The sequence below is a fragment of the Trichogramma pretiosum genome, unplaced genomic scaffold (assembly GCF_000599845.2).
Source record: "Trichogramma pretiosum strain Unisexual culture from Peru unplaced genomic scaffold, Tpre_2.0 scaffold72, whole genome shotgun sequence".
Taxonomy (NCBI): Eukaryota; Metazoa; Arthropoda; class Insecta; order Hymenoptera; family Trichogrammatidae; genus Trichogramma; species Trichogramma pretiosum.
In genome coordinates this window covers 47,226-62,746 of record NW_019640833.1, presented here as the reverse complement: position 1 = coordinate 62,746, position 15,521 = coordinate 47,226, and the positions used below count along the sequence as shown (strand labels likewise).

Sequence of the window (15,521 nt, the reverse complement as noted above, 5' to 3'; positions counted from 1 at the left end):
GGCCACGCCCCGGAGTTTACCCCTCGCCGAGCTACGAGTCAGTTCATTGGCCCGGCCATCGTTTGTCTCTATCCGTGTCTGCGTTGAACTAGCGATGCGCGCAGCCGAGTGAGCTTACGCGCCCCGCGATATTCTGTCTATATGTACGTGTATATACGCGAGATGTAGTGCTCGCGACCGAGCCAGAAAGCTCGCCTGTGCAGACGAATGGCACGGGGAGTACGAAAACATCGAGGCTCGAGCTGAACGAGAGCGAGAAAGGAGCGACAACCGGAAGGTGTTGAAAATTTAGGAGGCTTCATTTACTCTATTCTTTGGCTGCTGCCTCGTACACGCTGCAATTGTCTTTGTATCTTCTATAAGCGCGTGCGTCTGGGAAACAATTGCAAGCTCGTAAATCTCTATTCATACATTTTCCGAGCGTCGAGGTCTTGGATTTATGCGCGAAAAAAAGACGGAAACGAATATATTCTAGGATGGTATATAAATGAAAAAGAGAATCGAATTTAGTCTAGCGCATCGAAGATGGAATAAACGTCGTTGTTAAGCGCCAAAGTTCGCGAGGGTCGGTTCGCGTATACATATATAGCCTGGAAAAGAAAGAGGTATATGTAGGCAAGCAGCGAGCCAGCCAGTGCGGCAAAGGCTATAAGAGGGTACATAATAGAAGGCATTTTGTTGTTCGCTAGCTCCTTCGCCAACTATGTCCTTTCGGGAACTTTGCTGGCCCCTTCGTTGTTCTGCCACTATTGCATGATTCTCGGCACTTTTGTATATCTATATGTACAGAAACAGAGAGCAAAGGACTAGCTTTGATTGGAAGCTTCGTGTATGTTTCTGAGAAGAAAACGACCCTAGCTAAGAGATACGACTTTTCTGTCGAGTAAAGAAAAAAGTTGATGCAGTTAAGTAAAACTGTTGATACTTCCCATTTCATTTGAGTTAAAATTCATGTCGTCTGTATAATGCCAAGTTATTTTTTTACGATTGTTTCATTATCATCAAAATTATTAAAATGGAAAATGGATTAATATTTCTTCCATTCTCGTAAATGATTCGGTGTTCATAATATAGCCAAACTTTGAATATAATGGTATAAGAGCACTGACTATGTGCGTTGTCGAAATTAAATTAAATTCATATGATGGCATATATTCGCGAGCACGATCCCGAAAGGTAATAAATTGTCTCTGAGCCAACTCGAGCTTGCGAAAACGGGACGCGCGCGCGCTAGCTGTATATAGCACATCCTTTAGAACAACGCTCAAAATCAATATTTATTAGAAAGGATCCTTCCACCCCCTCCGCACTTGCCTCCCTCGAGCAATATTATGAAATGTGCGTGAATGGAATGGAGTAATATATGCCGTTTGGGACGAGATCGTTTCGGTAGTATATCATGCAGACTGACAAAACTTTTACGATGTTTTTCCGTGAAAATATCCTATGAATATAATACCCCGCCCGAAAATGGCAATGTTGACTAGCTCTGTTATGTGTGCGCGTGTACTTTCAAAAAGAGGGAAAAGGTACGAGCTCGTGCGCGTATATACACACACGCATACGAGAGCTTAATATTTGACTTTGTGCGTGACATAACAGGTCATTTTAACCAACATCAGTGGTCATAATATAGTTGGCGCGTGGAGGGGTAGCCAGCAACAGCGGCAGCAGCAGCAGCAGCAGAAGCGACGTACATAACGAGTGGGGTTGACGCGCTAAACTCTCTCTCGCCTGTATACAGATCGCAGATATTAGTACTACCATTATTATGTCTATTGTGCGATGTTATATGGCGTGAAAGTGCATTATATGCGAAGCGAACGATTTGTCACGAGCGGGGATCAGGAGGTCATTTAAAAGGCGCGATCGAGTAGTTTATCACGCGCACTGCGGCTTGGCACGCGCGCAAGCAAACCTTATACACCTATTCGTAAGCCGTATAAATACCATATTTTGAATGCTCTCTTTTTGTGAAAGGGACAAGATTCAATGTATGATTTTAGTACATCGAGACGTCGGATTAATTTGATTCATACGTCATAGTTAGACCCTTTATATGGATCCCGTGAGTGTTGGCTATTGGTCTTTCATTATTATAACTACGATGTATTCTAGCTCATTTACTTTTTTTAGTATTTTTTAATGAATTTAACGATTTTACCGAAAATAACCAGAAGTATATTCACTACCTTGACATTTGCTACGTTACGTAAAGTTTATCTTTTACAAATTGTCAATATCTATTGTACTTATCGCTTCGTTTGCACAGCGAGCGCACTCGAGAGCGAGGTATCAATTGCGCTACTCCTAAGTTCAAGCATCAACGCTCGGATGGAATATTTGTAACTTTTCTAATTCCAAATCAAACGCGCGGGGTTTTCAATGCTATACAGATTATTCTACGGCAATGACAAATGATAACTCTCCGCGTAGAAAACTCACGATCGAGCCGCGCGCGCGTGCTATCTTAGCAAGCGAAAAGCAAAATGCTTTTATCAGCCGTAATAAATCTATTGTAATGCGATTTATCAGCGAGCGCTTACACGCGTTCCTTGTCGTATACTCTGTCAAGGTCGCGCTGCAACGTTTTCATTACCATTACAGAAGAGGCTTTTTTTAATTCTAAAAAAGTCATCGATTGCAGAAACTTCTCGCGTACCATCGATCGCATAGCGTACGAAAAAAGAGCAGGAATTATTCGTGGTAAAACAAAAGCGGGTCGTATTCTCATTTTTCGAAACTATATTATTTGGGGGAATGTCGAGCGCTCAAGAGGTGGGGGCAAAGCATATGAAATATGCAAGAGATTCGCTCCCGCTGACTACAGAAAGCGATCAGTATTTTTCAAAACGCCTTTCCGTTTCATTAAATTATTCATCCTTTTGTCATAGTGTCGCATCCTCATGCGCTTAAAATCTTTTCAGGAATTATATAATCCGTCGGTTTCAGCTCCATCTGTTTGTACCCATATATATTTATATGAGTATGCGTATGTGTAAAAAGCAGGTGCAGGTGCCAAGTAGATTAGGGGTAGAAACGCTTTTGTTGGGTCACGTGCTCTTGTCAAAATAAATTTGTTCTAATCCGATTTATATGATCGTTTTCATTATGTTCTCTCAATCGCTCGTGCTTATTTATTTAAATTCCTATTTGATATTATTTTAGCGCGTTGCTTTACATTATTGCACTTTTAATCCGGCTGCACGTATTGTATTGTGAATGCGAGGGAGCGAATATTTTCCAGCTCTCCTCGGTTGGCTCGCATTTATTCGGGTCCTCGGCCGGTACGTTGCGCCATATTTCCCGTGTATAAGCCCATTAAAAGTTGAGCTTGCGGCGAATCGTCGAAACGAACTTAGCAAAAATGTTATGGAGAAAGCAATTTACGGATAATTAATTGCTTTTACTTGGCGATTAAAGGAGTTGCGAGGGAGAGAGGCAGAGAGATTCTGCAGCGAGCAAAGATTTAATTGCAAAGTTTCTCGCCGCGTCGATGTTTCTTGCTCTATCTCGAGAAAAAAGGAACGAGCGAAAGTATTGGGGCCATTTGAATTGGAAACGTTCGCGAACAAAAACTTGATTAACCGAGAACGCTTCGAGTTAAAGTCGTTGAAATGCTTTTTAAACTGTCAGATGCTCTTTGAGTATACATCTTCTATGCACAATAGCGATTTAAATATCAGGGCATGGCTATAAGCGTGCATTGTTCTTCATTGATACACAATTGACATTTAAAATATCCGATCGACGATGGCCAGTTCCACTCGATCAATTAAGATCCGAATCTCGGATAAATTCGTTATAAACTCGATAAATATTAAGGAGGTGTGTGCGATTGCATCGGAACAAGTGAAGCGTCGCGTCTAGATTTTAATCGAGGTAAACTTTATTGCTTGTCATCGATAGCCGGGGAGAACAGTTTGCCCCCATCCCCCGTATACATGTATTATACGCGCATCGTACATGTGCTGTGTATGTATATATGCATGCGCGTCTAGCGCGCGCACGACACGAGATGGAGAGCGAGAATGACACTAGAGCCTAGTGGGGTGTTCGTTCGAGTGTGCATCAACGCACCCCTAATTGTTTTATTCGCATAGCCCCGCAGTATCCTCTCAATCTATTTCATCCCCTGAGCTACTCTCTGTCTCTCATCGTGTCGTTTCGTCGCTCGCTCTTACGGGTGCGCGTCGCTCGCTACGTAACACACCACCACCGCCACCCGCAGCGCACGCTTAGGCCGTGATCACGCGTGCACCGCTGCCGTATGCTACACATACATACGCGCGCACGCCATGTATATATGCATGGCCATAGAACAGGTTAACGTCTGCCAGGCCTACTTTGTCAAACCTCTTGTATATTTGCCTTTGATATTGGCAATTTTTCAGCGCATACTAATATCTGCGCGCCGCTATTATACTTGTCGAGGCCTCATCGATTGGAAAAATTAGTCATACGTGATATAACATTATGCAAACTACGTACATGGGCGCCTCGATTGTATGCCTATGCTTCATCACTCGAGTTGTCTGAAGAGTTTACGTTGCAGGGATACACGTATATCGATCTCCGACTTTTCAGAGGATTATTAGAAAATGCCGTAATTTACGGAAAAATGCGGCGATAAATTTTGAATCGGAAAAATGTATAAGGAAAATATCTTTTAGAATTGAAAGTAACATTTATCGCTGTATGTTTCTAAAGTCGATTATTTTCAAACTATATTAACTATTATTATCTTTATGAAACATTGTATCAAGTAATTGATAAGTAATGATATTAAAAAATAAGTAGATTTCACTTATTTTATTATCTCTAAAGAATGATTCGTTACATCATGATGTAATTCTGAAATTTCTCACATAATGCTTTTTCCGTTAAAATTTGGATATTTTCCGAGCTTTGATCGTCCGATGCTCCCTCTTAATTGCTCATCATTAATTTACTTGTTCTATCATCGATGCTTAAGATTTGTTTGAAAAGCTCGCTGATGTGACGAGTATTGTTTTTTGCCTCAGTTATCTCCGATGAGAAAATTAAGATGCGTCATTCACTAAATACACGTGCGTTAAAGTTTTATTAAAAAAATCGTTCTACTATCTAAAACAAACTATTGTCGCTAATCTTGAGTTTTATTGCTTACAGTTTTCCTCGACATTGACAATACTACAATAAACTCGCGATGATTATCTTATTTTTCCGATATCTGATCTAAATAACTATTATTTTATCTAAATAGAAAATTGTCGCTACACTTGTCATTATCTGTTTCATACTTAATAATTAAATAGCATAAGGTGTCATGTAAGGTGTTAACATAAAGTGTTAGTCTGATAATCGAACATTAAAACACTTTACACAAGATTTTGTGGTATAGACCGCATTTTAAGACTCCAAATCTGTAAATTTATTCATTTTACATTCAAACCAACATAATGTAGATCCATAAAATCTCCGTGGGAATAAACACTTTGCTTGAAAAACGCATCTTCTATGCTTGTACGCACTGGACGGGACACAGCGAGTAAAGATAGTAGTCGTCTCTTACGCAAACATGCGTATATACGTATACAGCATGGGCTTTATAATGCACTGCTGAGTGTTTGCAGTTGGTCCTAATGGCTATAGAGCTTAGCGAGATTTAAATTCGCAGCCCGCGTGAGCGTGCCCACACCGGCCCGAGGGTAATCGGACGGTTTAATCTTAGGAAGTTCGCGCTCTGCTTTATACACACTCGCTCTTCTTTGCTAACTTACGTTGCTCGCGGCCTTTTTCATGCTTATACTTTTGCTACTTAACGCCATGCGCAACGATATAAATATCATATGATGTGCGTTTGTTTCAAGTTCATAGTGCTTTACCAAGGTACTATAATCATTACTCACTTATACTCTGTAAAGTAATAACTATTTCCAAAATTGCGTTTCACGATGAAATAAAAATGTTGTCAAAGAAAAAAGAAAGAATATTCGACATTGTGGAAACAAATGCTATTTAATTACCAGCCCAATGTTATATCTGGCGTCGTTACAATCGTGGTCTAAAAAAAGACCGTCTATAATTCTTAGCCATTCATTAGATAAAGGTTCGATCTTCTTCCGTTTACGTTTTGTATGTTATCGTCTTTTTCTCGTGCACAGTTAGTAGTGGTAATAGCAGCTCTTTATCGCGCATGCATACACTATCGCGATTGCGGTCGCAGCTTGCGATCACACTCGAATCTGCGCTCGTCCCTCTCGCCAGTCGCGCGCTCAAAGCAAAGCAGCCCCCCAGTTACAATTTCGCCTCCTTTCCTTGTTGCCTCTCTACCCTCTCTGGTTTTTCCACCTTTGTATACATTCCCTCTGTCTTCGTGCTATTCTCGTATACCGCTATTTTCCTAGCCGTCCCCGGCAACAGCAGCGGCAGTAGCAGCAGCAGTCCATGCGTATATGCGGGGGTGGCCGAAACGCTACCGCGTCGATCGACGAAGAGTGGGGTTGACTCGATATCTCCGCCCTCGAGACTGCGCACGATCCGCCTCTCTCTCTCGCTGGTGTGGGCTAGCGTCAGAAGAGAGAGAGAGTGAGATATTTTGTCGAGCTAGAGGTTGAGAGAATCAATTCGTTATAAGCTCTCGTGCGTGACGCGTTGGTCTGTCGTTCTAATCTAACCTGCGTCACTACGCACTGTGTTACCGATTTTCTACCGAGATTTTTGTGACAAGAATTTTTGTTTGTACATCTATAATGTTCTAAAAACGATTAGTCTGATTATGGACGATTGTAGTGAAAATTGTTTTTGTGCTTATCTGCAAGTTACATAAGAATATCAAGAAAAAAATTATTAGAAGTATTGTTGTCGACGAAAAAAACTAGCTTAAACTTTATCATTCAGTAAATTGCTATCGAGAACAATGTCACTAATTATGTTACAAGGCCTTCTTCAGGCTGAAAACAATATAGTGGTAGTAAAACGTTATTTGTGCAAATATACTTGTCAAGATCAGTGAGAGTTGTTCAAAAACTCCATCAGCTCGTCTCTACAGGAGCTGTGAGCTTGCGACACCGAATGGTGATAGTACAAGCGACAAGTTAAAGTGCGCGAGCGAAAATAATTGTTCATATCGCTTGAAAAATAAACTACTTACACGAGTTAAAATATCTTCATACGCGTATGCATAGTAGTTGCGCAAGTGAACGAAAAATGACACTTCGCAGAGTTTATTTTTTCGATCTACCTTACGACCAAATTGCACCGGTACTCAATTTCACTCCGAGCATGTCGCTGTCACAACTTTAAGGTAAGTCTCGTTTGTTTTGTGAATCGGATCAATGCTAAATTTTTCCGAGTGGAGCTCAGTGTCCTAATTGTTTAACATCCTCAAAGGTGGCATCTAAATCAAGTTTAAATGTTGAGCTTGGACATGGAGCCGATGATGATGAGATCGACGGCGTCGTGCGACGGCTGCGCCGACAGCGATCGAGACTCAGACAACAGCATGATTCTGGACCCAGTGACGATTGACAAGGTCGAACGCTTAGCTTCGCCCTTGACCCTCGGATCGTCCCAGTCTACTTCGGGCCGAAACCGTAACCGCAACAGCTTCAAAAAATCTTACTCGATGATTTCGTCTAGCTCTAAGAATAGTTCCAATAATAATAACAACAACAATCATAACAATAATAATAGCCCGAGCTCGAACTACTCATCGGACAAGCTGTCCTCGTCGTTAATAAAGCCGCCCTACTCTTACATAGCCTTGATCACAATGGCGATTCTGCAGTCGCCTCAAAAAAAGCTCACCCTCAGTGGCATATGCGAGTTCATCATGTCGAGGTTTCCTTATTATCATGATAAATTTCCCGCCTGGCAGAATTCCATAAGGCATAATTTGTCGCTCAACGATTGTTTCATCAAAATACTCCGGGAGCCAGGCAATCCTGGCAAGGGTAATTATTGGACTTTGGATCCTCTAGCGGAGGATATGTTTGACAACGGCAGTTTTTTACGTCGGAGAAAACGTTACAAAAGACCATCACCTCACTACGTTCTGCGGGACAGGGCGTTAATGGCCACATTTGCCATTTGCGGTGACAGAGGTCCTTGTCCTGGTGGAGGTTTGCCAGCCGGTATACCATACCCAGGAGCTTACTTAGCTCCTCCAGCTGGTCTTCCGATTATGGATTTTTCAGCGTCAGCATTAGAAGCCTTGAAAATACGCGGCTTCTTGGAGCAACAGCAGCAGCATCCGCCACCGCCACCTCTTTACAAGCCAGTGCCGATCAGTGTACCTTCATCAGTTAGGCCAGTTATGAATAATAATGCCAGTGCCTCTGCGAGGACGAGTTTAGCGGGATCAACGACTACGACGACGCCGTCGGCAGCCACAAATATTCTTGTAAACGATAAGAAAAGAAGTTTTAGTATTGACGCCATTATTGGCAAGCAAGTCGCAGTGGCGAATCATTGCAACACAACCGAGCCAAACACGATCAGCGGTTTACTAGATCTTAGTCCGTCGGAGCATCGCGAAATCAGGAGTCAAGCTTCAGCCTTTTCGCCGCTAGTGTAAAGTTTATTCAAACGCGCAATTCTGTTGTCGTATCACAGAAAGACGTTGCTGAACGCGAAGCATGTTCTAGTGGAGAATCGATGTTACTATGGGCCAAAGATTGTATGTATTATTATATGTTTAGTGAAATTATGATATTGGTAAAATTATATATATGGTGTAACCATATAAATTAATATATGATTGATATTTCTAAGACAAAACTTGAAATAATGCCGAAGTTGTAAAAACTATCCTGAAAAAATTATTTATTTTACCAAACAAAGTGATATTGCAGTCTCGTTTTTCCAACCGAGCACTGAAAATGTATATTGGTATAACATTTTTTCTAACAGATAAAATTAGCTGAAATTCGATCCAGTTATTGAAAACAATTCAGAGGACTCCACAGGGCAGTTTTTCGAAAATTCGTTTATGAAAAAAGTTATGGCAATTTATATTTTCAGTGCTCGATCGTTACAAACGAGGTTGCAGCATCATCTTTAAATAGTGCAAAATATCAAATGCAAGAGTTGTTCGTTTAAATACGATATCTTGTCATTATGTCCAAAGTTGAGAGGCTCGTTTGATATCCATAATTAGTTCGAAATTTTTTTTTTAAATTAATGTTTATCAAATATTAAAATCTTATTGAATATTGAACTAGTATAAAAAATGTCGAGTTATATTATGATTTTATAAATTTGGAGATTTTACTAGTTATGTTTAAAAATATTACTTTTGAAAACTTTGATTGCGTAATCTTCAGAAGTTTTGAAACGGATATTCTTGCCATTACGTATAGCATATATTAATTATAAGATTGAAAGAGCCATGCAGAGTGCAATAATTATAGGATAAAATACTACTTACTTGATTTTTTAATTTGTGTGTTTTAACCCCGAATAATATAAATGCAAATTAATTATTTGCAATTGAATTTTATTTTTCATTATTCATTTAGCGTTCTATCTTGTATATGTAACATGCAATTGTTAATAACAATTTTATTTATGATCATTGTAAAGTTTAATAAATCTTGATAATTTTGTAACTCAATGGGAAATAAATATTTTCATAAAAGTTGTATAGCTACAAGATTGTAAATACCTTCAACGTTCAGTTTAGACATCGATCAATAGTAGACATCGATTTTTTTAGTGTTTCTCATATTTTATATCCCAGGTTCCAATTTCCATGGATAGGCTTACAACCACTGTACATAGTACATTAATGACTTATAATATGCATCATGTAAAATTAAAATTCAGTAAAAAACGAAAAAAAATAGTTATTTAACATTGTTTGAGGGAAACTTCATGTTTTTTTAATTATGCTTTAAGCTTTACGTGATATTAAACCAAATAAAATGATAATATTCCATTACTGTAAACAAAAAAATAATCATTTGATAATATCACTGAAAGAAATATTTCCAGAATGGAAAACTATTGTAAAATAAAAATCGAATGTACTAATGCATGCACATCAATTGTCTGTAGAGATTAAATAATTTTATGATTACTTTAATTTTAAGCATACATTACAGTACAATAGATTTACAAGCATAAGCGATAAGAGGAGTCTTAGTTAAGAAAAAATTGTCATGTTCGTAAGTATCAAATAGATACTTGCACTATGATACTCGTTTAAATATTACTAGATAAAAGAGAGTCAACGAAAGTGTCAGTAAATGTGTAATCTAAGATCGCTTAGAGTCTGCGCGCGCGGAACGAAGAATATCACCTTTTACTTTTAACTTCAAAAATAGTACTTTTTAATTTCCATCTTGACTTTTATAAAAATATACATATTAAAAGTACCCATACAATATTCACGCGCGCGCATGTTTTATGAGCTAGTTGATGTGCAAAATTAAACAAATGATTACATGGGTGATATGAAAGTATTAGTGGATTATTGAACGTACACACGCATGCATACACAATAGAGACACGATGAGTGAATGTTTGTTAAACCTTGATAATGAAGACTTGCTATTGCAGTTAAAAAATGTGAAAAGAATTCATTATACATTAGACGAAAATGGCATTGTACAGTGACGACGATGTGTGTAATCTGCGGAATATTCTCAAAACTCAAGACGTTTCTGTAGCTAGGTATAAAATATATGAATGCGTCGAAATGATAGATTTATAAAATAATAGTACCACGGTAATATACATGAATATATAAATATTTCAAATGAATATGAACAAAAAATATTATAATAAACTATCATTCGATATGCTAAAATTATATTTTTCTTTAATTACACTTTTATTTCAACAAAATTCCTATTCTTATTCATAGAATAGTCAATTTTTTTTTTAGTTATCATCAGTATTAGATTCTGATACTTTTGTCCAATTTCCAAAATTTTCTTTTTATACTACAGTTCCTAATTCGTGCGATAGCAAATAGAAAAATTTGTTAATTCATAAAAGAATAAGTTCAAAGTAAATAAATTGAACATTTTTAACTTCTTATTAGGCAAATGAATAGAGCTGAACTTGAATTAATCATATTTAATTTAAACTATGAAAAAAGTGATGGACAGCATTTAAGATTAAAGATGCAATATTATTGGGGAATTGAAAATCATATTTTTCTTGCTTCATATGCAAGAAAAAAATATAATTTAAAATTATGAAAGCACATCGGAGGGAGCAAAAATGTTGTGTGAAGTTCTTACTTATATATTCCCATTGGCTTTTATGCGTAAAAAAAGAGTAATCTTAAGAGGTAAAAAAGGCGCAAAGAGAGGTGCGCTTAAGCATACATGCAGAGGTTTTCATTGCGTTTTAATCCCCTCTTAAAAAACCCTTGCGGAGGAGGTGCAGGCAGAAACGGTGGCGATGAGGGGAGGTTACTTGACGATGACACGGCCGAAGCAACCTTTACTGTGTCGCTTGGGGTGAGAATATTGCATTCCTTGATCGTGATGAAGATAACAAGTCTCTCTCGTTCTCTCGTTCTCTCTTTATTTCACCCTTCCTTGTGTTATAACACACGCGCGCATGGTAGTATTAGATCTCTGTGTGTATACGTGTGTCCTCGAGACTATTTCCTTGACAATCTTCGCATTTGTCACGAAAATGTTTGTCAATAAAACCTTACGTAGGATTGCTGCCTGTTATACTTTTTTTTTACTTTTTGGTATTTTTCGTCGTAATACAGCGAGATTATTGCTCAGATATTTTTATTAAATCCTAACCGCTCATAATGAAAACTATACAATGCGATTCATATTTTATTGAAAACTTTCTAAATTGTCCTGACAGCTGAGAAATATTTTTAATTCAAGTTCCATTGTTATCGAATAATTAAAAAAGGCAATATAACAGCAGTATATCAATAAATGTGTTACAAGTACTTGACACAGTGTTTGCCGATGAGAAGGATTAGGTGTGCATCGACAAGGATCGAGAAGCGCGATAATGTCAAGCGGTTCCCATGATCGCCGCTTTCATCCTGACAGCTTACGCGCGCCTTATTTACCCTTAGAAATGGGAAATAATCTAAATGCAAAAGGGACTCAAGTTGTAATAGGCTGCCCATACGTATATCGCTATACGTTTAGAAGAGACTGAGCGCGCGTTACGCGCCTTTAGATGCCTGACGGCTGCGTAATATACGTGGTGACAATACAAACCGAAACAAACACTTATAAGACACGTGTCGGCCACGCGACCGTATTCTGCGTTATAACTCGAGATATATTACATTCCCAGAGCATGCACACTTGACAATGGCTACTGAAAGTATCGTAAGGGGGGTGACATGTATCTCCGCGACAAATTACGTAGCTCGATGGTTTCATTATTTATATGCTTGCTCTTTGATTTATTTTCAATTGCAAAAATATTTTTCTTATAAAGTGGATTTTTTAAACTTACTTTTACAATCATTAAAATTAGCACCATATCTGAATTAGTTTAGTTAGATGTTTACAAATGCAATTTTTCACGCTTGGGGTTAACTCATTTCGGTCCATAGCGTAAGGATTTAATTGATTTTCTGTGTTTTATCAAGAAACAAAATGAACAAATGCAAATATCACACGTAATGCATATTAGTTGTGTTTTCGCAAAACATGACAAAAAGTTATAACAATTTCTCTTTTTGATTTTGAAACTCATTAATCTAGATACCATAAGGGTTCCTGTGGCTAATTTATGTAGCCTTTTTTTAATGTAGCATATTCTCTGTATTTTTGGCTGCTGATTATGAACATCGTTGGTGAGAATCGATTCGAGTGGGCAGGAATTAGTTGTTAACAATTTAATTGTTTATATTGCCATGCCTCCTAAGCTGTTAAAACAATTTCATATCATTTTATTGTCCTTTAAAAAACAAAGAGATTGACGTCTCAATCTCTTGGATCTCTTGAACGTTTTTTATTAGCAAATTTGTCAAAAAGGCTGGCTACGGCGCCTCTAATGGCGCCTAGACTAAATCATGAGCTACATTTAATGCAACATCTTTTGTCTCACTATTTTTACTTGTACTACTTACCATTTTTATGAGAACTTTAAAATTTTCTATAGATGCTTGGATTAATCTTTTGAAAATAACGAAAGTCCATTTTTTAGACCTTACATTGCATTACTGCAGTGAAAGTCATATTGATCAAATGCACTCACATGATTATTATACATTTGAAATGCTTGTAAGAAGGGTAAGTCCATTTTTGTTGTTTTTCATAGTAACATTGAATTGAGGATGGTGGTGTGATTCCTGATGCTATCAACAGACGACTTGATTTATATAATCAAGTCGTTGAATTTTTCAAGTCATTATAATCTTTTGAACCACAATCAGATTCTTCACTTTAGAAAATATCTCCTAATCTTCAATATCAAAAAGTCCTCGTTTTTTATTCATTGCTTTTGCTTTTGATATTTTTTCATATTTGCAATCAATTGCGTTCGCATTTACAAAATAGATGGGAATCCATGAAAATATTTTTAGAAGCTCAGGTAAAAATACCCTTTTTGTGCCACCCCAACCTAAAGTAACATTTTACTCCCGCTGAGCAAAACCAAAATGTTACTTTAGGCTGGGGGATTCAAAAAAAATTGTATTTGCACCTATGTAGCGAAATACTATTTCATACCAGCGTCCAGAAAGTGACTACTTCTCGGCTGCTGCTCAAAACTAGAAGAGCTATTTTCGGGCCACTGTGTATGAAAAATAGTATACAGGCCTATGCCGCGAAAAAAGAAAGCCCCAGAGTACGTGTAATTAGTAGCCGAGGCGAAGCTGAGGCCGATAAACTTTTCTGTTTTTCTGTTTTTCGCGGCCTAGGGCAGTAATATACTATTTTTCACTAGGAAATATGTTAGATAATATTTCTAAAATATACTGAAAAGTGCTTGCGTTGACACCAGTCAATTGTAGCGTTATCTCATTATTGCTTGCTATGCTTTGATATTCTTTGAATCTACGGATACCTTTTTATTTTCGCAATTTACTAAGGCTGACACATAATTTTTGGTCAGTCTTATTTTTATTTTCTTCAATAGGTTCTATAGAGGTTGTGCATCATATGTTTCAGCATCACACTTATTCAAAATGCTTGCGGTTGAGGACATGAGAAAACAAGTAACAATTTCTTGCATCACTTTATCTTAATTCTAAAAATCTTCTTCAGTTCCTACATTCATTTTGATATTTTTTCTTGTATTCCTCCAATATTCTACTCTTTTATCAAGAGATTTTCATCTCTTTTTTCTTTTTTATACTGGCTCCGATTTATTCATTGAACCATTTTCAAGCATTTACATGTTGACACATGCATTGTTGTGAGTCAAGGAAACAAACACATAAAACGTTGGTTAGCCTCCTGATATAAGTCAGTTGAATGTCAAATAGTTCCGCACTACTTTGCTAGAGGGCGAGGCACCTGAAAAGTCGAAACCTGCTACAAAAAACGTAAAAATAGGTAAATAAGTCGAGGTGCGCATTAGCACACAGCGTTTTACTAATGAGGTGAAGCGCCGTTTCTCCATTTTCATGTTAGCCCTGGTGCCTCTTCTCAGCAGCCTTCCAGCTAACCTTGGGTTATAGTAGTTATAACCTTGAGTTATGGTACTCTTGAAATCAGCTTGAAATTAAACTACCATTTTTGACAGGGAATTCTTCTGCTACCGCAAATGATTTTAATGCAAGAAATAAAATTAATTAAATACATTAATATTAAAAATAAGAATTTTATTGGAGGAAATGAGTAACTTTAACATTGTTAAAATGGAATACAATGTATTAGCTCCTTGCACTTCAAATAAAATTGATATTTTTGTTAGCACATTCACAATGTTAAAAAAAAACTTAAAACGTTTACACTGTGAGACTGCTTTGCTGCATGTGTTGTTGGTGTATACAAAAATACTTAACCTACAATATTTTATTATGCAAAAGTGTAGTCACTAGGTAGGAGGGACCTTCGCGGTTCGCCCAACAAGTTGACACCAGCAGAAGACCAATGCGTTGAGCATCATTGAGCAACCCACTTAAATTCATATTCAAACTTTATCAAGCGGAGATAACCACAAGAATCATTTGATTCTTGCAGCAAGAATTCGGTCTTCTAATAGCAAGAACAAGCTGATTCTTGGCATTAGCTTTTTATTTCTATCAGTGTAGGCATCTGATAAAATGGAAAAAAAAACATCCATTGAAATAAACTGCTGGGAAAACTTCCTTTAAAGCTGTCTTTAAAGGCAAGTGAAATCCATTAATAGTGCTCGAATATCGATGATCCCTCCCCGCGAAGTAGTGCCCAACGGCGGTTCCGCGGGGGTTAAATAGGGGCAGAAGGAGAAGTGGATGGGCCACACAACACCTATATGTTTTATATCTCAGTTTGTTTCTAACTCCACCCGCCTACATAAAATATGTAAAAACGGAAACAAAAAAAAAATGTACCGAAATACATTTGATCTAATAAACTGAGCCCATCGCTCCATTATAAAAAAAA

General features: G+C 37.7%; 1 protein-coding gene across 1 annotated transcript; it reads left to right on the top strand.

Annotated features, from left to right (window-relative positions):
• Nucleotides 1–6,639: 6,639 nt before the first annotated feature.
• Nucleotides 6,640–9,217, top strand: LOC106656087 (forkhead box protein D1). Its single transcript, XM_014376751.2, has 2 exons — nt 6,640–7,288; nt 7,375–9,217. The coding sequence occupies exon 2, from the start codon at nt 7,397–7,399 to the stop codon at nt 8,558–8,560; it is 1,164 nt and encodes a 387-aa protein (XP_014232237.1). The 5' UTR covers nt 6,640–7,288; nt 7,375–7,396; the 3' UTR covers nt 8,561–9,217.
• Nucleotides 9,218–15,521: the final 6,304 nt, after the last annotated feature.

What these genes read in the sequence shown, in the direction of transcription:
- LOC106656087 (XM_014376751.2), top strand. Translation starts at nt 7,397, where the DNA reads ATGTTGAGCTTGGACATGGAGCCGATGATGATGAGATCGACGGCGTCG.